The sequence below is a fragment of the Nicotiana attenuata genome, chromosome 10, assembly GCF_001879085.1.
Source record: "Nicotiana attenuata strain UT chromosome 10, NIATTr2, whole genome shotgun sequence".
Classification (NCBI taxonomy): Eukaryota; Viridiplantae; Streptophyta; class Magnoliopsida; order Solanales; family Solanaceae; genus Nicotiana; species Nicotiana attenuata.
The window spans coordinates 13,093,356-13,104,329 of record NC_031998.1 but is presented as its reverse complement, the minus strand read 5'-3'; the positions used below and the strand labels follow the sequence as shown (position 1 = coordinate 13,104,329).

Here is a 10,974-nt window from a genome sequence, read left to right as displayed (position 1 = left end):
TATTGCGGGATTTAGTTATTCTTTTACGATCTCATAAATAAAACAAGTACTCCCTCCGTTTATTTTTAATTGCCACATTTTGACTTTTTACGCCCCTTAAAAATAATAAATAAAGTGCATAATTTACCATAATACCCATATTAATTGATGCATATTTTATTGGATTTGAGAAAATGATTTGAAATGATTAATAAAAACAGTGGGTATAACAAGATTTTTTTTTCTTCTCTTGATATGCGTAAAGTGACAAGTAAAAATAAAAATCTATTTTTAGTATAATGCCAAATAAAAGTGAACGGAGGGAGTACTAAGTTATGAGTGAATTTATGTATAACTTTATGCACGGTAAACAATAGAATAATTAGGCCCGAAATAATTGAATTCTACATAATTATTCCCTGCATTACTTATACCTGCATAACTTTATGCACGGTAAATGGTAGAATAATTAGACTCGAAGTAATTGAACTCGACATCACTACTCCCTGCATAACTTTATGCACGATAAACAATAGAATAATTAGACCCGAAATAATTGAATTCTACATAACTACTCCCTACATTACTTATACCGGCGTAATTTTAACCAACAACTAACCATCCCTTAATTAGTTAACAACTTCGAATGAGGAAAAATTAAAAACAAGAGAAGAGTTATTTTTTTAAGACTCATTCAGGTTTTTAATCTTGGTTGGATTTGATCTTTTAATATGTTTCAAACTCAATAAAAAAGAGTAATAGAGTAAACACAATAATATGTTATGCTTTCTCTTTTGTTGGTTCACCTAGAAATAGGTTAGGCTTTCTATCCAAATCAATGAGAAGTTTCTATTTGGTTGAGCGTCCTCTTCGAAATTCAAATAAAGAAAATGAAAAGGTAGATAGTATATAATAACTAAGTGTGGCGATTGCTTACCATTTCACATTCACCCTTTAGATAAAGTTGAGAACAAGAAAGTCTTTTTTTAAAGTAAATTACCTTACCTAGTGTCACTTTATTTGCCCGTTAAGCTAGAATTTTAATACTTTCTTTTTTTCTTGGGTGCAATTAACACTTTTCTCTATGTTGGTTTAAGCACAAAGATTTAAATATCCTCTATCTTCTCCTTTTTAAATATCGTATGATGTTTTATTTTTTAACTGATTTTTAGTATAGTAATAATGTTGAAGTGTTCTAAATATAATTAGAATACATGAAAATAAAATTCTCCCAATAGGGTTGGATAGAGATAGATTTTGTACACATGTTTTTTGGGAAATAAATAACATAAAATTTCAAGAATTTGGTACAAAAATATCACCTTTTTGTATGAGAGTTTTGTTTAAATAGCTAATTCTTCAAGAGTTGTCTTCTTTTTATGTGAATTAATTCATTAGAAGGAAGTGGAAATTTAGAATAAAAATGTTATTTTATGGAAATAAAATCCATGTTTAAAGTAGGACATGAACTATTTCCTTTCACATTTCAAGCTATTATCGATTTAAGAAATTCACTAATCAAACAATCGTTCCACTATGCTTCAATCTTTTTAAAATCATACGACCAAGAGTTAAAATTAACATAATTCATTATTCTGGAAAAAAAGAAACAAGACTTGAGCATCAATTAATTGTAGTTGCCTATATTAATTCATAATATCATTTCTGTATGTTTAATCAACTTTTGCTAAAAAAATTTTATTAAGAAACTAATCGACTTAATTAATTCAAAAGCTCTAGGGTAACCTAAAATATTTTGAAAAAATTACTATACCTTTTTTTTTTTCCAAAAAACTTTTAACCATATTTATGTTGACAAGACTAGGGACCAAAGTTGACAAAAAACGTGGAGAACTTCAGCCTTTCGTTTCTAAATATGACTTTATTACAAAATCCAAAACACCAACCAATAAAGCGATAAACAACAACTTAAAACAAAACGCCATTGTAGCAAACCAACATTACTGTCTCATTTTATATTTTTACAACCTTAAGAAATTTAACTTCATTAAATCATAATCTCTTCCCCTTATTAATTCATTCATAAAAAATATTAGAGCTTGTTTTTATATTTAAATTCAATTTAACTTTAAACTTCTCTTTTATAATTAATTGCATACTTTTATAGCTATAAAAATCTCATTACATATTTAAGATTTTTTTACTTTCTTTCTCAAACTCATACCTAATCAAACTGTACCACATAAATTAAAATAGAAAGAGAATAATGATTAAACTTTGATATGATGTATTTTTTGTGAAACTTGCATTTCAATCTTATCTTAATAAGTTATACAGTTTAAGTTCAATGCGGTGACTGCGTAAAACATAAGTAGATCATTTATAAGTAAATATAATCAATAAGATGATATAAATGGTAAGTAATCTAATAACACATGTTACATTAAACTAGTCTAAATAATTTTTACCCTATACATACATGCTTATAACTTGAATCCTTATTATGGTAAATTTTATCACATAAATTAAATTACTAGTAGTAACATATTAACAACAACAACGACCCAATGTAGTCCCAAAAGTAGGGTCTGGAGGGTAGTGTGTACGCAAACCTTACCTTTATCCCGATGGGGTAGAGATGCTGTTTCCAAAAGACCCTCGACTCAAGAAGATAAAAAGATAAAAAGAGACAATATATCACTACTATCATGGAAATAATAACAACAACACAAGAACCGGCGAATAGATGAAAGACAGAAATAATGACCATTAAATAAGACCCGACACTATGAAACCGGAAGAGTAATGTAAACATAGCACTGACCACTACCAAGACTAAATTCTATCGGCCTAGCTTCACACCGGTAGACTAAATATGCTCAACTAGCTCCTAACCCACAATCTTAATGCTCGACGTCCGCAATTTACTATTGACGTCCACAACCTTAACGCTCGACCGCCACACCTTGCTATCAAGTGCAATGTTAACAATGTTGAATTAAGTAGTAGGAGAAAAGAAGTGGACTACATATATTACCACTCTATTTGAGTCTTACCAAAAAGGAAGTTTCTCACTTTCTCTCTCTTTTTCTCCTCCAACACACTCATAGGAAAAAAAAAGGGAAAGAGAAAGAAGAAGAAGCTATGGACTTTCTCTCACTACACACTCACAACACAAATGGAGATTAGCAAAACTGAACCAAACCCACATTACTATTATTATTTTCAATGGGCAAAGTAGAGGATGAACATCAATTACCAATATCAACAGTAGGTGCAAATGGTACAGATCAAAATGTAGAGAATAATAGTTGCCGCAGCAGATTCAGTGGGTTTCTGAAGTTTAGATGTGTATTTGCTTTGCTGTTTGGTGGAGCTGTTTTGCTTTCTGCTATATTTTTGTTGCCTTTTTTTCACAGTGGAGATCTTGGGGATCTAGATCTAGACCCCAAATTTAGAGGTACTTAATTTTCTTGATTTTGAGTTTTTTTTAATGTTAACATTGTCTTCTTTAGTAAAGTTTGATTTTCGTTGTGTTAGAATTGGTAAGTAAGAGTTCCTAATTTTGTTTTGCTTTTGAGATCTTAATTACCCTTTTCTTGATGTTGGGTTTTCTTTAATGTCAACATTGTTTTTTATAGTAAGGTTTGAATTTTTTTGTGTTAGAATTGGTAATTATAGAGTTCCTAATTTGGTGTTATTTTGATTTTTTTTTCCTTTTTTAAATGAGCTGGTGTTTTTTATTTTTGGGTTTCTTCTAATCTTGTGAAATGAAGTGAATTTTTCAATTTTAATGTTGTTATTACCATGTCAAATTTGGCAAAAAACTTTGCCGTTTACCGGTAACCCTGTTCTTCATTTTGTTGTGTTAGAATTGGTAATTATGAGTTCCTAATTTGTTTCTTTTGAGATCCTAATTACCCTTTTTGTGAGGGGTTGTTTATCTTATGGTGTAATCTGATTTTAACTCTTTTTTCCTTTTTTCTTAAATGAACTGATGCTTTTGATTTTGGGCTTCTTCTAATTTTATATTATGGTAAATTTCCAATTTTGAAGTAGTGGATAATGCTGATATATGTTTGTCATTTTTCTTTATCTGGTGATTTTTTTTTTTTTTTTTTTTTTTTTTTTTTGACTGAGAACAAGGCTGTGTTATGACATAGGCTGTTGACTGATTGGTCTGGTATGAAAGCTTATGTTAGAATTCTTTTTAGGTAATCTCCTAATTTAGTAAGTTGTAAATAATTTTCATCAAATCTTTTAAAGCAAGTATGCACATTTCTGTCTCAGTGGGAGGAGAGTAATAACCTTTAATTGAAACTAGAAATAAAAATAATTGTTTAATAATTTTTTAATTGTAGGATTGTATATTGTTACTTAAGATGATCAACCTCTTTGTCACTGTTTCAGTTCTTCACAAAAATTTCCCCTTCTTTTGTCTTTTTTCTCTTTGTTTTTCTTTTTGGTGGTTTTCATTACAGTCCTTGTTACATTCAGTCATACTTTATTTCTTTAGAAAGTTTATTAAGAAATTCAATTGCCAACAAGTTGCTTGACATGTGACCCTTGTGAAGTTGAGCATATAAGAGGTTTTTGTTACCTAATAGCAATATCCTTGTAGTATGAGCCCATACCATTATAACCCTAGTGTTGTTCACTTGCAAGGAAAACTCCAATTTGGTCAAGCGAGATTTACTTTCTTTATGTTTTAGCGCCAATGGTAAAAGTTGCCGCCATGTGACCATGAGGTCACATGTTCAAGTCGCAGAAACAGCCTCTTGCAGAAATGCAAGGTAAGGCTACGTGCATAGACCAATGTGGTTCGTACCTTCCTGAGATTCCGCACATAGTGAGAGCTTAGTGTACTAGGCTATCTTTTTATGTTCTTAAACATTTTTCAACGTTAACGTTCCCATCCTAAATGCACGAGTTCAAGAAACAACCCCATAATTGAGGACTTTAATGATGGCCGAGCAATTAAAGATACCTTGTTTTCTTTTGCTTTAGGACCTTTCATTCTATCATATAAAGATAATTGTCCAACTGGATTTAAAAGGGTGCTCCTTTTTACATATTCTTATGCACTAGCATGTGACAGCTGATTATAAGTTTGTAAAGTACCGGGACCATTAGATCCAGAAGCCTAAACATGCAATGTCTGGAGAGTTTGATAACTGACACTTAGCCAAGTTAGTGAATGTGTTTTCTGTCCTTGTTAGTAGAGGAGTTTCTGGTGGTCTATTTAGTTCATTAAATAGCGTCCTAACGCCTCACCTCTTCTGTTCAGCTGAGTTGTCTAATTGATGTCATCACATAATATGGAGTTGATCATTAGTTTTTATCTTCATTTCATCTGTCAGTGGCTCAACTAGCAATCCACCCTTTAACAATATTTGTAATAAACAAACCTTACTATGAATTATCAAAGAAAAAATGCATATTAGTCCCTATTTGAATATACCGAGACACTAAAGGAGTATCTAATTGGTCTCTGCTGCAGATTTGAGTCAAATTCTTGTCAATTACTTACCATTGACTTCTTTTCTATGAGTATTAGTTTTATCAACACAAGCAACTTGTGCTAGTGTAATTGAGTTGCGATTGATAGATTTAGTTGTAGGCATAGAGAGTAGAATATTCGTTGGGTGTGACCCAGAAGCAAGAGGTTCCAAATGTTAGTGGGTGATATCCACGGGGATATAACATTCACTGCAAACTTTACTTTGAGAACTCTTCATTTTTTCTGTTATAGTAATTTCAATATCTAATAATAAAATAAAAAAAAAATATAATAATATATTTAAAAAATTATTGCAGCTGATTATTGCACATTGGATATACTTTCACCTATTGATTTGTCTCTACGTTTGTGTTTGGGGCTTTATAGGTCATGACATAGTAGCCAGTTTCATGCTTGAGAAGCCAGCTTCTTTGATGGAGGATTATACCTTGCAACTTGAAGATGATATTTTTGATGAAATAAGTGTTTCCAACACTAAAGTATGTCAATTGCGGTTTCTCTTCTTTTTTCCTTTCCTCTCTCAGATTTAACTGCTTTTGCTACTTGTTCCTTTTCTTACTGATTATGCTTTTATAACAGGTGGAAATAATATCATTAGAAAATATAACTGGATCAAACATAACAAGGGTTGTCTTCGCTGTTGATTCTGATGTGAAAAATATGAGGATTTCTCCAACTGCTCTGAGTCTAGTCAGATCCGAATTTGAAACTGTAATTACTCACCCATCATTTCTGCACCTGACGGCATCTTTGTTCGGGGATCCTTTTTCTTTCGATGTGCTGAAACTCAGAGGAGGGATAACAGTGATCCCTAAACAAATTGGATTCCTCATGCAGAATGTGCAGATCCGATTCAACTTCACATTGAACTCCTCCATCGATGAAATTCAAGATAAATTTGATGAATTAACAAGCCAGCTGAAATCAGGGGTACACCTTGCATCATACGAGGTGCGCAAATATGACTGCTGTTACCTGCATTGACTTTTATATCCTTTGCTTTCCTCTGATGTTGGTCATTGATGCAATTCATGATAATGTCATTAAGCAAGTCTTTATGACTTTCTATTCTATTTACAATTGTTATTTATTGTTCCTGCCACATAACGCCTACCGCTCTTCTTGTCTGTTTACTCGTATAGTTGACTAAGTGTAGTAATAGCTTTCTGTCTTTTTTGTCTTCAATGAAATTAAATAAATGGAAAATGATAAATAGTAGCTCCAGGGTATTGGAAATGGTTTGAATTTGATGTTCTAGGATTTGACCTGCTTCTGCAAATTACAATTTTGTAACAAGATTGTCATCAATAAAAACTGCTAGGGTAGTGATAACCAGCACTATGGTTCAGTGATTCCATTTTTTTGCAGTTCTGTTTTGAGGTGTAAAAGGTTGGCAGTGTTTGCCCTCGGAATCTGCTGCTTTACAGGAATAACTTATTTAGCACACAAGCTTACATGCACTCACACGTTGCACATATGTGTAGATATATTTATTCTCGTATTTACATACCGTAATATTGAAAATACTTGTGAAAGCATTGGTTCCTTTGTCATGGTAGAGGATTTCATGGTTTCTAATTGTGCTGGCTGCTGGCTTCTTGCATAGTATGTGTGTTTCTATTTGTTATTTAAAAGCATTTATGTTTACTGTTTGCATGTTGGTTGATATTTCTCACTTCTCTTTTGGATGCAGAACTTGTATATCAAGTTGACTAATACAAGAGGCTCGACGGTGAATCCTCCCACTATTGTTCAGTGTCAAGTTCTTTTAGCAGTTGGGATAAATCCTTCCAATTCTAGGTTGAAGCAGTTGGCTCAGACCATTGGTTCTAATTCTAAAAACCTTGGCCTTAATAACACCGTATTTGGGAGGGTTAAACAAGTTAGCCTGTCTTCTATTTTACAACATTCTCTTGGTAGTCCTTCACCTTCTCCGGCTCCTCAACCTTATCACCCCCATCAACACCATCACCACCACAGTCGCCACCACCACCGCCAAGGCTCGAATGTTGCTCCCGCAATTTCACCTGCTCCGAGGGCTGAGAAAAGGGGATCAGTTAGCGGGAAAGTTTCACCAATATTGGCACCTGTGCCATCGTCTGCACCAGTGGTTGCACCTGCCCCTATACATTCAACTCACAAAGGTCATGTGGCGAAACCTCCTTGTCATTTCGAGAGATTCCCGAGGAAGGCGACTAGTCATCCTCCCGTACTACCGCCTATTAGACCACCAGTCCCTGCACCTCATATTGCTCCCTCTCCACCACAGAAAATGCATGCTCCAACACCAGTCCCGCATGAAATCTCTGCGTCGAGCCCATTGCCCTCTGTTGTGTACGCTCACACTCAGCCTCCTCCAATGACACCTTCAGTTGCAGAGCCTCCTCACAGAATACCTTCAGGTTCAAAATCCCCATCTTCATGTAAGTAGCAAGAACATTTTCTGTTTGTTTTGTACAGAAAAGCTAATAAGCTCTCGAGGCATGTTAAGAAATCATTCATCAGTCTTCAATATTCTTTACCTTTCATTCAACCGAGGAGAGGGACACGGATTAAAGCAAGTGGAACTCTTCTATTCTAGTTGTATTTTCATTCAGTCCTGAAGATTTTTCCTATTTGCTAATCACCTGCTCTGCTCCCTCTTGCTACCAGAATTATACTTATCACTCAATTGTTCTAATATGTTTTTACTCTTCATAATCTGGTGTACTCCATGTGTGCAGCTTCTACAGGGAGTTTTTCGTCAAACTTGTGGGCTCTCTCGCTGTTTCTACTTCTTGTACCACGTTTATAGAAGCAGAATGAAGGTTTTTTTCCTCTGGTGACGCTAAAATCTGCTGCCAGTATGAAAATGAGTTCCACGTATCATTTCATCTAGGCCGAAGAAAACTAAATGGAGGAGCTTTGCGAAGTGGGAACAATGCCAAAAGGGCATCCCTCACACGCAAATGAATATATGTGGTTGTTTTGTGCTTGTAAATACTGTATCAAAGATTCAGTACCGCGATGCATTTTCAGGTCAAAGTCACAGAGGTGACAGGCCTGTGATGACATGCATTACCACTGTTATGTATGATACCTCTTGCATAAATGTAAAGAGGTTAAAAAAAAGAGCAACCAACAAATGTATAACAATGCCTTTTTGTTTCTAATATCTTCTGAGCCCGCTAAATACTCCGAAGTTTAGCATGTTTGGGGGAGAGTAGTACTAGGATGGATGACCTTCTTGGAAGTCCTCGTGTTGCATCCCCCTTTGGTTTTAAAAAAAAAAAAAAAAAGGAAATAAGAAACTTCCGAGCCCGTCAGGTACGATTCCTAGTTATGAACAAAACTTTATTTATCCTTTCATTCGCTTACTGTATTTTTACTTGTTCCTGCAACAAAAATATGGTTTATGTCGTTATCTTCAACATTATAGGAGCTGATGTAAAATTGGATGTTGCAGACCTCAAATATTAAATAAAACTGTATCCTTTTTAGTAGCTTAGATTTTTAGTAGTGGTGTAAGGTGTGTATATATGTAAATACACACATATATACACACTTTATACCAGAGTAGATAAAGTGTTTGAGTCGGAGTTTCATCGCGTTAACAAAAATATTATAATACATCGCGTTAACAAAAATACGCTCATCTTCAGTTCAAATATGATTTTATTTATTTTTAGTTCTGTAGACTGTAATACATTTGGTGATTCACGCTCATTGACAATGAAGGGGAATTAGAGCTTGTCTTTGGCATATGAAAAACAAAAATGGATTGTTTTGGGATATTTGATTAAGTGACAAGAAAAGAGAAAAAGCTAGTGTGGTAGGAGTTTAGTTTCTTCTTCCCCCTAGCCTTCTCATTATGTCACCCAAGTATCCCATTGAAATTATTTGAAGAAATAATTCTTATTCTTTTTATCTTCAACAGTGACAGATGAAATATAATGACTGTTAGTTTGGCTTCAAATTGGTGAAATTGTCACTCATACTTTTTAGTACTTTGGCCATTTTTCTTTCAATGTCTAGATTTGGTGTATCAATATTTTGGCTGGTGGGGGACAAGCTTTGGCTAGGATTATGATAACTCAGGTGGGTACTCTGTGATTTAGATATCTTATCCAATTTTGAATAGTCTCTCGCAAAAGTGCAAAAGTGCAAAGTAAAGTTACGTACAATAGATAGATTTGATGTGCTCCAACTTTCTTGTATTATGTTGCGTATATAGCTGAAGGTTAATACACCAAGCTGTTTGTTTTTCAATTTTCTTACTAATACAAGTTTTGGAACCTAAGTCAAGATTCAGGTTCTTGTTATGAATAATTAGGATGTAAGATAGGAAATCAAAATGCTGAGTTAGGAGTGAAGAAAGCCACATCAAATGAGTACGTACTTTATTTTAAACCAACTTGTAATTGTTTTCCATTTGACAATTTCAAATACTTTTGGATTATTAAGAGGAGTTAGAATAAGACAGAATCATATGTGTGGGTCCTTTCTGGTGGGTACATACTGGCTGAAAAATAGTTGCACGAAGTGTCTAGGAATTATCAAGAATATTTATTTTTAATCCTTTTATAGTGAATTTGATCAAACAAAATTTTTTTAAGCTTTAAAAATTAAAGAACTATGGTTTTCAAGTATAAAAAGGGGATATTTTTCTAAGACCATAAAAAATGGGGACATTCCGCCAAGATCAACCTCTTTGGGTGTCACGTCGTACTAATTTTTGATTTGAGCATATGCATCAAATACGGTGTAACGACCTGGTCGGTCGTTTTGAAAGTTGTAGTCCCATTCCCCCATTTATTGCTCATTTTATACTTTATAGCTGCTATGTGACTTGCCGGGGTAGTTGGTTCGGGTCCGGTGAGGCTTCAGAATGAATTGAGATACTTAGTCTCAAGGTTGAAAGCTTAAGTTGAAAAGGTTGATCGGATGTTGACTTATGTGTAGACGACTATGGAATGGAGTTTTGATGGTTCTGTTAGCTCCGTTGGGTGATTTTTGACTTAGGAGTGTATCCGAATTGTGAATTGGAGGTCCGTAGTTTAATTAAGCTTGAAATGTCGAAAGTTGAAAATTTAAAAGTTTGACAGAGAGTGGACTTTGTGGATACCGGGCTCAGATTGGGGTTTCGGAAGTTGGAGTAGGTTCATGGTGTCACTTGTGACTTGTGTGCAAAATTTGAGTTCAATTGCACGTGATTTAATAGGTTTCGACATCATTTGTAGAAGTTGAAATTCCTTAGTTTCAATATGCTTGAATTGGTGTACGATTCGTGATTTTAGCGTTGTTTGATGTGATTTGAAGGTTCGACTAAGTTTGTATGGTGTTTAAGGACTTATTGGTATATTTGGTTGAGGTCCCGGGGGCCTCGGGTGGAATTCAGATGATTTTTGTATCAATTTTAGAGTTAAAAAGGGTGCTGTAGCTGAAGCCTTCTGGTGTAATTGCACCTGCAGAGCTTTGGTCGCAGGTGCGAGCTCGAAAGTGCGGGTAGGGAAGCGCAGAAGCGACCTAGGACG

At 34.3% G+C, this 10,974-nt stretch overlaps 1 protein-coding gene across 1 annotated transcript; it reads left to right on the top strand.

The window, feature by feature from the left end:
* On the top strand, positions 2,996 to 8,801 carry LOC109233025 (vacuolar protein-sorting protein bro1-like). Its single transcript, XM_019398761.1, has 5 exons — positions 2,996 to 3,400; positions 5,828 to 5,940; positions 6,041 to 6,412; positions 7,155 to 7,884; positions 8,185 to 8,801. Exons 1-5 carry the CDS (start codon positions 3,169 to 3,171, stop codon positions 8,253 to 8,255), a joined length of 1,518 nt encoding a protein of 505 aa, XP_019254306.1. The 5' UTR covers positions 2,996 to 3,168; the 3' UTR covers positions 8,256 to 8,801.